Here is a 13093-nt window from a genome sequence, read left to right as displayed (position 1 = left end):
CTCGATGCAACCTGCTGGGTTCCTTATAAAGGAAACTTAACTCAATGCACTAATAAGTAGATTCAATTGGAATGTTTACTTTGATAATTGGCGCAGTGTAAATTAACTGAATTGAGAAAGAAAAAGCCAACAATGACTAACTACCACATCTATGCTGACGACTGGCAAATCTATCTGGCTTTTATTTCAATCATTCCTGGGTTGGTCCGTCAACTTCCTTCACTTAACAGATGAAAAGCATGCGTAATCCTCCCCCCCCCCCCCCCCATATGAACCAGCCCGCCTCATCTGTTGATCTAACATCCTTCTCTCTTAATTTAAAGAGCAAGTCACCCCCTAACTCCACTGCCATTTCCTGTTTCAAAAATGCACCACAAGAAGGTGTTGCCAGGCAAATGGAGAGGGCGGAGCCACTAACAAAAACATACACAGGCTCACAGCCGCATTGTGACATCATATGGTACCAGCTAATGTCATAGGATACCTTTTAGCCAATAGCGATGGCAGATTTAAATTCAAATGTATTGTAGAGTGCCACGTGGACCTCAAGGGATAAACCATCAATCCTGCTCAATGGTCAACTTTCCTCACGGGGTCACCCAGAAATACAGTGGGAGGGTTAAAATCTACCCTTCAGTTTTATTTTGCTTTTGAATGCTGATTTTGTCTCATTGCATCTCACTGTCTGACGTTTTTTTTATACTTTTTTCTTTTTGCTGTATTTTGTATCTTTGTTCCATTTTAAAATGTGCTATAGAAATAAACCTGGTACGGTAATAAGATGCAATCATTTGCATTTGCTGGTCATCAGCCTTATCTCTCTTGCAATGCATGTTTGCATAATAATATATATAAGTGATGTGGACGTAACAAAGCTGAAAGAACATGTCTCGTGTGCTACATTCAGACAAAGAAATGGGACAAAAAGGAAAACGTTTATCGAGTTAAATTTTTCCACCACGAGTGGGCAGTTAATTCCTTCTGAACAGCAAGCATGCACTTACCTACCACAGACAACTAGAACAAAGCCATTAGTTATGCATTCTTCTACATTACTTTGAACTTCACAGGTTCAGAAACACGACTCATTGACAGCGATTATTAACGCCACAGGGAAGCCAAACAGAAGAGCGACTGGAACGCTTTTAACAAGCCGAGTGCACAGAAGTGTTATGGAGGAAGGTGTGTGCCGAGACCGATTCCCGTCTTTGCTACCCTGGAAACCATGAAGGAGACTTGTTTCTTCACCAATAAAAAAACCTACCTTAACACAGAAATGCACCATGGCACCTCTATGTTTTAAGCACGTCCATGTTCAAAACAACAAAAGAACAAACAAAAAAAAATCCACAAATTAGCTAAAGATTATCTTAAAACACATTTATGGTTTACACTTATTTATTAACTTTCTCACACACAAATGGGAGTTGACTGTACAACCTAAGATGAGGGAGGCTTTCTGCTTTGTAACAACTATATTTAATAACTATATTTAACTTTTATTTGTTTAATTCTTTGTTTTTTTCGAAGACAGACGACATCTGCCCCGACTGCACGGACAGCGCCGGTCTTTACTCACCGAGTCGATGAGAATAAAAGCGGTCAGGTGTCTGTGAGCGACCCCGTGTCGCTGGAACCTGATGGAGACCACATAACGGTTACTGGGCTCAAAACAGAACGGCCTGGACATCTGGATGTATCTGGAAGAGAGCGTCACGAAATATCAGTCGTTGGTTTCTAAAGCAGTCAAACTCAGATTTTAAAAACAAGCAGGCACACGATTTCATTTCTTTCACCCACTCAACTGGAAATTGCACAAGGTATTTTTTTTATTTACAAAAGGAGATTTTCAAAATAAGTGCATGTGTGCAAATATTTTGAAAAATAACTTTAAAAAAATGCATGTATGATTTTGTGCACACACAGTTTTGGCTCAAAATTCACAAAAGAAGATGAAAATAAAACGAGGGCCACAACTTCTCCGTCAGATTTCCCTTTTATCGGTTCGGTCTACTTTTCCCGCCGCAGCCTTAACCTCAGCAAACAAAGCGGCCGCCTTCCTGTACCTGATCCTTACAAAACCTTTCCGTTTTGTTTGCCCACCTGACTCGCATAGTGAACACGAGTCGAGGCAAGTTCAAGGGACAACAATGATGCAAGTTTCCCCCACCCGAGTTATCCAGGATACACCAACAAAGCCTGAAGTGACTTGAACAAACATACAAAGGCCCCTTCTCTTTTGCACACGCACACACACACACACAAACATCATTGACATGCCAGGCACAGATGGAGGAGTCGGTACCTGTTTCGGTGCAGCAGTGTGACGGTGTAGAGCTGCTCCGTCGGTAGGAGGTTTCCACACCGGAGGCTGGAGGGAAGCTGGACAGAGGTGATACTGACCACTGCCTCCCAGTCTTCTGTGGACTGCATGAAAACACAGCAACAGTTGGACAAAACTTTCCTAAAACTTTCTTTTACACAATCTCAGTCACACCTCGGGTTCGTAGCGGATCATGATGTCATACTCCATGGCGTAAGGGATGTTGTCGATGGTGAACACCAAGCCGGCGCCGTCTTTGACTCGAGCAAAACCAGGTCCAGTCCAGGTCACGATGTGGCTGGAGGCGTGCTCTCTGTGGACGGTCGTCACATCGGGCTGACGGAGGCAGAGAAAACCAGTAGGGATTATTTATTTCTCAGACTGTAAATAAAAATGTAAATCATGCCCACTTAAAAACAAAATCCTCTAATGTTCTGAAACAAGTTATTTTTTATTGTTTTTTTATTTCTCTAAAATGACGTCATGCGTGATCTCGTGCAATCAGTGATTAGTTAGGAGTTATAGCCTTTTGTCTTTGCAGAGGCCCGGTTCACACGTGGCATTACAAAAATGCGATTCAACAGTGTGTGTGTGCGACCACACGGCAAAAACTACAAACTACACACAAACCGATTTCACCCATAAACAACGGGAATCATCACAATACCAAACGTGATTTTGGAATCAACAAACATGGTGGAGAAGGGTGTACTGCTCTTCCGTCACATCGCTTTGTGACTGGTTACACGTCGGTCTCTCTGATCTGTTTTCTTAAGCCTGGTTCCTGCTTCTCCGTCAGCTCCGCAAGGGACACACACGCACGGATTGACGGAAGCGTTTTGCTCTCATACTTCTCCGTCTCCTGGGGAGTGTTGCAAAGCAATTCCCTGGCAGGACAGCAGAGGGCGTAGCGCTGTTCTGTGGTATCCTGTCGTGTATCGGTCCAAGATAGTGTGTTTATATTGTGTTTTTTTTTGTATATAAGAGACTTTTTAACACAGACGAATTTGTCCCTCATCTTCCTCCACCTATTCATTGCTTGCCACCTCTAAACCCACGTTTCCTGTCATTTCCGTCCACCAATAAAACGCTTGCTGCGCATCTTTTCACTCCTCCAGTCACGGGGGGATTAAACGTTCATATTTTTGGGTTTTTTCACGAGGTATTCTTCAAGCATCTCTGTGTCTGCCGTTAGTTATCCTCGGCTCTCTTTATGTTTTTGAGGGCGCAATGGCGGCGGTGTAGACGAAAGTGGCGTCCTGACCAATTACAAGCTTGCGTTGTCCGTCTCGACTGACGGATGTTTAGAAAAGAGAGCTCGACTCTGTCCGTCCTTGCGGAGCTCTCCAGCAGGCCCACAAGGACATTGCGTGTCACCGCACTGACGCAGACGGAGAAGCATGAATCAGGCTTTAGTCGTCCCAAGGTCCTTCTGAGCCGATCAGAGCGCTCTAAGGAACAGGAATATCTGATAAATGTGTCTTTGGAGCCGTTATGGTAAACAGGCGCATCCGTAAAATAGTTGAAACGGGAGGACTGGGTCAAAAATACGCACGATTGTCTTTCCACACAAGCTGGGCTTGAGGTGGATAACTGTGGCAGCCATCTTTATTGTATTAACTCCCAAACATACCCAGTTGCTGACTGATGGGTCATCCAATGAACAGTTTTTTAGAGATTAATGGAAATAACTGGATTAGATATTTTCCTTCAGTTCCATGCTGTACTTCTTTTTTAAAACACAGAGCAGTTTTGTTTACCTGTTTTCCCGCTACGTTTCGTTTGCGGCTGCAAACAAAACTACAGCATGGAATTAGAGATACAACACAGCAAGAACACACCTAAGATTTTCCAGCAGTGTTGGGAGTAAGAACCAAAGTTTTATGGCAAGGATCTCAGATGAAGTTCGGCGCTCGCGGTACAGCAGCTAGCCAGAAAAATGGCTTTTTTGTGTTTGCTGAAGTCATTTAGCTTTGTCAGCCATCTTGAATTGTACCGACTTCAAACGTCAATACGTAGAAACAACCAATAAATCCTTCTGAGAGTTTTAAAGTGCATCCATCCAGTGGTTTGTCTAAAATTCTGATTGTAACTAAAAGCGTTTTCTCTTCCTGGCACTCGAGGAGTACAGACGCTTCTCTTTTCGCTCCCTTATCTTTTTTCCCAGGGCTCTTTGTCCTGTTTGCCCACAGAGCGCTTCTCTGTATTTCTTCTGAAAAACCCTATTCTGATGCCCTGGTAGCCTTGAGCAGCTAGCAACAAACCCCCACAAAGGAATGCAGACAGATGCTGTGAAAACCCGACCTACACCCCTCGCCTTCGGATTGGTGGACTTCAGCCTGGCGAGGTCATCAATCTGCAGGAGTCAATGTGCTCTTCGCTTCGCCCAAGATCTCCCTCCCGCCTGTGACTGTTCAGCAGATGTGCGCCGTATAAACCCCCCCCCCCCCGCCTTCCTATTGGAGTCTCATGTTATGTTGTGTTGTCTGAAGTCTGTTGCATATTTGTTGAGGTGTTTTTTTGCAGAGCAAAGCTGCCCTCCCGGTGGAGGGTAACTCTGAAGTGCCTTTTTTTCCCTCCACCTGAACCAACCCTCATGTAACCCTCTTATCTCTGTTAAGGTAGCGCGACTCAGGTTGCGAATGACCACAGACTTGCCCATTTATGTCTGATCTCTGAATTGTATGTACTGAAACTCTAATTTCCCTCTGGGATTAATAAAGTATTGATTGATTGATTGATTGATTGATTGATTGATTGATTGATTGATTGATACCGTCTGCTGAAGCTGCCGGATGCGTCTCAGCGCTGCTTGATACTGCTGCGAACTTGAAACGCGTCTGTGTCGCCGATGCCTTCTCGCCTGGTTACTGAGATGCTGAATGCAGTCGTCTGCAGCCTGAGGACGAACCTTGCCCTGCGGAGAGGAAATAATACATTTGATGCCTGCATTTCTTATACAAACACCCTTTAAAGAAGGTTTAAGCTTCCTCCGGTGTCATCTTCTGAAAACTGTCAAGGCCATCAGGACATCTGTCAGTGTTAGAAATGATAAAATATTGTCAAATTTAAAGGTTTATAGGCTCTTTTTTAATGTTGCTTCATGTAAAAACTGTTAAATTAGACGTTAACATTAAAACAACATTAGTCACGTTGCCTTGTGCCGTTTTCCACCTTCTCATAACATTCCAGAGTCACTGAAGTCAGTTTTCCTCACATTCCTGCAGCAGAAATGTTGGTGTGGACTGTTGGAGCGTGCCTGAAGGGCTAAACGTTGATTACCGACCATCTCCCAGAAGGGAAAAAGATGAATGGATGAAAGAAAACTTGTATTTTAGCATATAAATACCCTAAATAAAATAAACATTTAGAATTGATCTGGAGCAGCAATGTGACTAGTATAGATGAGTAAAAAAACATCTAGACAATATCACCTTAAAGAATTGTGTTATTTAAATTAAAGTCACATACGTGTTAAAGGTGCAACATTGTGTGGAGCACGTTACTGAAGTGAGTTTTCACAGATTTTAAGGTGGATAATGACACCAAAATAGGGATGGATCTAATAAAATACATTTTTAACAAGAAAAACGCTTTTAGAGTCTACCCACCTGTCAGGAGAATCTGTGTTTATAATTCTAAGACAGGGGAACACAAGACAGAAGATAAAAAACAGAGACTGGCCAACATCCTGGCCTGTTAACTTTATTTTTTTAAGTGCTTTTCTCCCCAGAAGAAGCTACAATGATGTTCTGCTGAGCTGTGGTGCCCTCATGGAGGGGGCCATCGTCTAGCACACTGCAGCTAGCCCCTTAAACATTCTCCCTCTCCTGATAATAACACTTTACGCTCTTTGACATTGAATGTGCTACTACTAGTTTACCCGTTTTATTATAGATTCACTAGAATAAATACAATAAAGTTTATCTCTCACCAAATAGAATATTTACTAAGAAATCACAATGTAACCATAGTATCACTACTTGGTGTGTGTGTGTGTGTGTGTGCGTGCGTGTGTGTGTGTGTGTGTGCATGTGTGTGTGTTTGTGAGTCGTGGTGGATGGCTGCTTATACTGAGCCAGGATCCTCTGGAGGTTTCTTCCTGTTAAATGGGAGTTTTCCTCTCCACTGTCGCTAAATGCTTGCTGTAAGTCCTCTGACACTAGTCAGTGACTTGATGCAACCTGCTGGGTTCCTTATATAGGAAACTTTTTTCTGATTGGCTTAATGAAATGACCTGTATTGAAATCTTTACTATGTGAAGTGTCTTGAGATTACTCTTGTCGTGATTTGGCGCTTTATAAACAAACATGGATTGAAAAATCCAGATGAATAGCATGAAAATAAGAAGTTACTTTGGACACGTCTCCAGCTGCCTATGGGGGCAGCTTTTTTGCTTTATTAGTTAAAAGTGACCCCAAGATTCTCTGATAATCTTTTTTATTTCATAAAACTCTCAATCACTTTCATTTTTATAAATTTGTTGTGGGTTCTAGAAAGAGTAAATGTCTCCGTGGTGCATTTTCCATGGAAAAAAGAAGCTCTGCTGCTCCTGTTTCTAGGGAAGTTTGTGGGGGTAGGTGCAATTGGAGTCACGCTCATTAATATTCATGACATGCAAACCTCTCTTCTCTGATTGGCTAGCAGCAATATGATTCATCCGCTGCTTTTGTTCACTCTTTTTTTCTTCGGTAAGAAACTGATGTTTTACATCCATAAATAACACAAGCACCGACGCGTTCCGCCATGTTGAGGAGCTGCTAATGGCTAGCTTCTGTTAGCCCAGATGGCTTTGCTCTTTCCAGTGGCCCACATATAAAGTGGGCGGGGCCATGAATACTCATGTTCCCTGTGGTATAGAGCTCCGGACGTCACGTGACTCTCAGAGAGTAGACGCCATGTTGGCAGGCAACAAAGGTAAACAAAATGAACGGGATTGGTTTGGATTTTACTACGTCGGAGTTTACTTCACACTTTAAAACAAAATAAATCGTTTTATAAAGTCAGAAATTAAATAGACTAAACATCTCCGACCCTTACCATGGCCCTGGGATACTTTTTAAAAACGCCAGAAGCAGTCGGAGCGGACCTGGCCAGGGAACGCCTTGGGATTTCCCCGGAGGAGCTGGCCCAAGTGGCTGGGGAGAGGAAAGTCTGGGCCTCTTAGGCTGCTGCCTCAGCGACCCGACTCTGGATAAGCGGATGAAGATGGATGGATGGATGGACAAATAACAGATTTACATGTAAGTAGTTTAAATAGAGTGCTTTGCTGTTTGAATGTATAAACTGAACTCCAAGAGAAATCACTAGTTTGATTGTTTTCCATGAATAAAATAAATATGTCAGGCAGGAGCGTCTCAGGATCTGTCTGAGAGCTGTCTCGGTGAGACAGATAATAGCAATCCAAAGTGCTTTTTATGTGTGATCTGACAATTGATCAACCATTGCTTAAAAATTAAATACAGCTTAGCCGGTTAATTGCTGTGATCATAAAACACGTAAACGGCAGCACGCAGAAATCACGAGGCAACGTTTTACATGACGTTTACTTGTTGCTATGAGTAATAAGACAGAAAAAGCCACGCCAAAATAAGTTTAGGAAGCCCACTAACAATCGTAATAAAAGCATTTAAAATAAATACCATATGCAGTTGAGGAAATGTTGGTTTAAGTACCTGATATGAAGTGGTTGCTGCATAAGCGAAAACCTTTACTCTCGGGATCCCACAGTTTCATTTTAGCCTGGAGGCTAGCGCGTTTTATTACAATGATCCAACGTTTGCGGCGCTCCGGATCTTGGGGAATCCTGTAGAAGGCTCATTCCTTATGTCGTCCGCCTCTGTACTGCATCTTGGGGCACAACAGGAATCTACCATATTTCCCGTTTGATTGAGTTTTCTGACAATAACAAATAGCCCAGCTGCGGGCTTCTGCCTGCCAAGATGGCGCCGTTTCGATTTAAACTGTTGCATGCCGGGAGAAGTGACGTCAACTCCCGGAGCTCTATAAAAGAGAGCCTGTTGTTTTGCCGTCGACTCCCTTTATGCAGCTAATGCAAGCGATTTTCGTTTAGCACGCACATGAAACAAGAACAAGTGTTAAACAGTTTGAGTGAATAAGACCTTTAAATGTTAAATGTTTAAATGCACGAGGATTACGAGGTCGAAAGAGCGTCACTTCTGCTGGACGTCTTGTTTGTTGATACACATGATGGCCAAAAAGTCTCAGCAAGATGTCAAATCACACAACCTGCGGCCGTAACAAGAACAAATAAATCTGAAAGCACATGTGCGTGAAAAAAGAAAGTATTTAGCGCTGTGCTAACAAACAGCACTGTTTAGTAAGAACTCATCACCCTTTGCCTCGTACTGTGCAAGAGTTAGGCTCACCGGCAGCGAGGAGTCTGTGGGAGGGACTCCGTTTGCATTTTCAGCCTCGTATGTGTAAAAGTCAAGAGGAGCACAGAAATACCCAGGCTGCACCTCCGAGCACTGTCGACCGATTAAGTGTTTCCTGCAGCCACACTGCCCACTATCCATCATACAGCTGGTGTCACATAGAGAGAGAGGGGGAGGAAAAAAGATCAGACCAAGCTACTGCCTCTGACAATATAAGGCGTGTCTGAGATATTTAAGTTTTTACCGGTTGTTGTAGGCTCCACCAAAATCACAGTCACAAGGTCTGCAGCCGCCCAGGTCGTTGCTGAGGCCCCAGTATTCAGGCTAGGGGTGAAAAACCAGTCTTCAAGTCCAGGATGCCCAAAGGCACATACACCACGGGTATAAAATATTCAACGTCTTTAATGAGAAGAGGTGTTACGAACCTCACACTGGCTGCAGTAGCGTCCTATCACATGTCTTTTACAGGAGCAGTCTCCACTGATCTGATCACAAGGAGCGTCCATCATGATGATGCCACGAGGGTCACAATTACAAGCTGATGGAGAAAAACACGTACGGTCAGTGGCGCTTCCAGAGAATCTTTTACAGGGGTGGCTGGAGGGGGCTAGAGGACATTTTTGGGATGGTGCACCAGATTGGTCTGTGCTGTAACTCTGGGAGAGTTTAGCCTGTGGCGATGCATTGCATGCCCCTTTGTTCGTTTTCATTAACAAACTAAATGAATCCAACATGCTTACCTCAAATTTGAAGAGCATGTTTTTTTCAGAAAGACATTTCAAACTGAAGTCGAGAGAATCTTAGAACGCTTTACTTCATTTGCCTGTTGCTGACTTACACATCCACAAAAAAGATCTCGTTTGTTTCTAAAATGGTGAGCAGAAGAAACCTCTGCTGTCTATTAGCAAGGATAGGCTAGCGTTAGCCTGGATGGGCTGGTGTTAGCATTAGAGATGCTAACCATTAGCATGCCTAGGCTGGCCACTAGCTTGATTTCCTACCCCCTAGATGGACCATTAGCATGGATAGGCTGGCGTTATCATCGGAGAGAATAGACATTAGCATACCTAGGCTGGCCACTAGCTGACTAGTGACTCTCCGAGACATGCTAATGGCTAGCCTCTCCAATGCTAATGCCAGCCTATCCATGCTTAAGGTCCGTCGAGGAGGTAGGAAATCCAGCTAGTGGCCAGCCTGGGCACGCTAACGGCAAGCCTCTCCAATGCTAACACCTGCCCGTCCAGGCTAACGCTAGCCTATCCATGCTAACAGACAGCAGAGGGAGTGTTTGAACCAGTCAATGACCAGCCGAGGGCTGCTAGTCCCTAGTGTATCTAGTAATAACACCGGTAAAGGTGCTATTCCTCAGTAAGCAGCGCCAGCCTCTCAGTTACCGACGCCAGCTTATCATTAATCAGGTCAGTAGTTTGCTTCAGAATTTATATAGCCTCCTGCTGCTGGGCAGTAGTCTTAATTTTGGCCCCCATACCGCGCCATACAATTGATCCTAATTGTGGTTAAATAAAAACTTTGAATGAACTCCTTTACAATAAGCGACAAAGGTGGATAGATAGGTGGCGTTACCCATCCTGGATAAAGATTAGGTGCCTGCAGGTTCTGTTGCAGGTGCCTCAGTGGCGGACAAACACACACAGATACTTACGCTGACATCCAAGCGGGTCGCTCTGGCTGAGACCATAATGACCGTTCTTACAGCTGTCGCAGCGCTGGCCTTTCACGTTCGCTTTACAGCGACACTGTCCACTGATCATCCCCGTATCCAGGTTGGTGTGGCTGTCACAGATGCCCCCCTCGAATGACCCCACCGGATCACAATCACAGGCTAGAGGTAGAGCGGAAAAGTTCAACAGCTCTTAGTTACTGCACCAGATTTTAGCTCAGTATTGGTCAAATCGACGGTTGTCTTTATTGTTGTGGTTTGCCATATTTTTAAATATACAAACATTTTTGCCTTTCAAATAAATACATCTGATTAAAAAATAACCTTTAAACTGCTATTAAAGTATTTTATTTTGAAACTTTTGAAAATATTTTTTAAATGTTTATTTTAGTCAGGATGCCTTTTGGACGCCTCCCCGGGAGGGGCTTTGGTCGTGCTGAAGGGAGGCCGCCCAGGAATGATCAGAGCTCTGCAGCCAAAGCTTTTCAGCGTGCACAAAGAAAACTATTTCATTCAACAGTATTTTACCATCAAATTAAAATGGGAAGAATCTGATTTTGTATTAGGACAAAAGGTTTTGTTTCGTAGCTTTGGTGACTGTCTTGATTTAGATTGCCTGAAAAAGCCAGATTAATGATCACGTTCTGAAAGTTTGATCAGGATGATCTGTCGGCAAATATGGGGTGCCATTTGTAAAGTCAAAGAGTCGCTATTTAAAAGCAGTTTTTTGGGTTATTAGTCCATCATAACGGGAAAAAAATGGTAGTTAATTTTTCTAAATCAGATTTTCACCATGTAATTAATACATTTATAAATATTAAAGTTCCCAACTAAATATTTAGTTTGGAAAATTTATATTTATTTAGAAGTTAAATGTTCATTTACAAAATAAATGTCTACGTCAGAAATAAATATTGAAATTACTTACTAAATATTCAATTAGGTGCTAAATATTTAGTTTACAAACTAAATATTTGGCTCAAAATTATATATTTATTTTCCTAAATACATCTTTAAATATTAATTTTGAAATTTCAATATTTAGGTATAGCCCCGTAGTAAAATTTTTTGCTGGCATCTAAATATTTATTTAGGAAAATAAATATTTTATTTGAAGCTAAATAGTGAGTTTGTAAATTAAACATTTTGCTCCAAATGTAATATTTAGTAAGTCAATTAAATATTTATTTTATGAACTAAACATTTAGGCCTCTAAATAAAATATTTAGTTTGCTAACTAAATATTTAGGTGGGATCTGTAACATTTGTAAATTTATGAATAACATCGTAAAAATATGACTTTGAAAAATGAGCTCCCATTTTTTTTTACAAGAGGCTGAATAACTCAAAATATTGCTGTTAAGTCAGGAATGTTTGACTTTACAAATGGTACCCTATAAGCAAAGGCAGCCAATAATAACAACAATGATAAAAACACAGTAATAAAACATTTTTTTTGTTTTGTAAAAAATCAAATCAGCAAAAGCAGGAGTCCGAGGATAAGAAAAATAAGGATGAGACCGAGGTTTGTCACCGCCTTGGTGCAAGTGAATGGTGAAAAGGTGAAACAATTACATGAAGACAAACAAGATCTGTGCACTTTCTTCAGGATTAGTGAGAACAGCAGCCATGGGAAAAAGGAAATAGCTCACCGACACAAGCGCGTGGGTCCCTGATGTCCCTGTTAGGGTCTTGGTAGTAGAACGGTTTGCACATCTCACATTTACGGCCCATGGTGTTGTGCTGACAGTCGTCACAAACTCCTCCACTAGTGTTCCCCGTGGCCAAATACACGGCCATGTCAAAGTGACAGCGGTCCGAGTGGCCGTTACAGTTACATTCTGGAAAAACAGGCAAAGAAATCCAATAAAGTGGCATGGATTTGGGATTATTACCACAAGAATAAGACAGTGTGTTGACTGTGAAGGGAAACAACACAAAAGTTGGCTCTCAAAAACCTTTTAAGACATTTTATGTCTGAGAATTCACGCGTCCTTCAGCATTTTGTTCCTCGTTTTTGTTCTATGGCGTTTTGAATTTTGGTTTTTCAGAGCAAAATAACTATTTTTCTGTGTGCGTTGATCATTAGCGACAGATCAGTTTTCTTTTGATGTTGGATAAAATTCACCAACAGAGAGGGAACCAAATACATCATTAATAAAAGACGTATCTAACACACGGACTCCAACCTTGACTCACCTGCGGGCGAGTTTAGTTTCTGAAGCCATTCTTTAAAGTCATGAAGAGTTTAATCGAGTCGTTGTTACGTGAGAGGCTACATGACTACCTGTGCAGGTGTGGGGCTCCTCCACCTCCGCTGGTCTCCATGGAGAGTCGTTGTGGAAAGGTTTGCAACGCTCGCAGTTCAGACCTTCAGTATTGTGCTTGCAAACACATCGACCGTGGATCTGGTCAATCAGAGAACAACAGAATGGAAGAAAAGAAGCAAAAATCAATGATTTATTTATTTATGTGGGAATTCTGTGCTGCAATGCTGCAAATGTTGTTGATCCTGTAACAAGTAAATACCGGGTAGGTGTTGAGAAGACTGGTTTTTATACTTTTTATTTGAAATGTTAAACAATCACGATTATTATTACAATATTCACTTCGGGCAAACAGGAATTAACATTCTTAAAGGGAAACTTGGCAGTGTTGGCTTGTTTTAGCACCTCCTAGAGTCTGTTCCCT

General features: G+C 42.3%; 1 protein-coding gene across 3 annotated transcripts in view; it reads right to left on the bottom strand.

Moving 5' to 3' along the window:
- Window positions 1–13093, bottom strand: part of lamb2l (laminin, beta 2-like) — a 75612-nt gene that overhangs the window by 9577 nt on the left and 52942 nt on the right. For all 3 annotated transcript variants that reach the window (XM_015968733.3, XM_015968734.3, XM_054746202.2), the window contains 10 exons: window positions 12690–12810; window positions 12055–12243; window positions 10385–10564; window positions 9147–9259; window positions 8966–9045; window positions 8713–8869; window positions 5100–5240; window positions 2498–2659; window positions 2306–2427; window positions 1580–1700 (listed from right to left, as the gene is read on the bottom strand). In XM_015968733.3, coding sequence (XP_015824219.3) covers window positions 1580–1700; window positions 2306–2427; window positions 2498–2659; window positions 5100–5240; window positions 8713–8869; window positions 8966–9045; window positions 9147–9259; window positions 10385–10564; window positions 12055–12243; window positions 12690–12810 — 1386 coding nt within the window. The remainder of the gene's footprint in view (window positions 1–1579; window positions 1701–2305; window positions 2428–2497; window positions 2660–5099; window positions 5241–8712; window positions 8870–8965; window positions 9046–9146; window positions 9260–10384; window positions 10565–12054; window positions 12244–12689; window positions 12811–13093) is intronic.

This window comes from Nothobranchius furzeri, chromosome 15, assembly GCF_043380555.1.
Source record: "Nothobranchius furzeri strain GRZ-AD chromosome 15, NfurGRZ-RIMD1, whole genome shotgun sequence".
NCBI classification, from domain to species: Eukaryota; Metazoa; Chordata; class Actinopteri; order Cyprinodontiformes; family Nothobranchiidae; genus Nothobranchius; species Nothobranchius furzeri.
The sequence above is the reverse complement of the archived record's forward strand: the minus strand, read 5'-3'. Positions and strand labels throughout refer to the sequence as shown.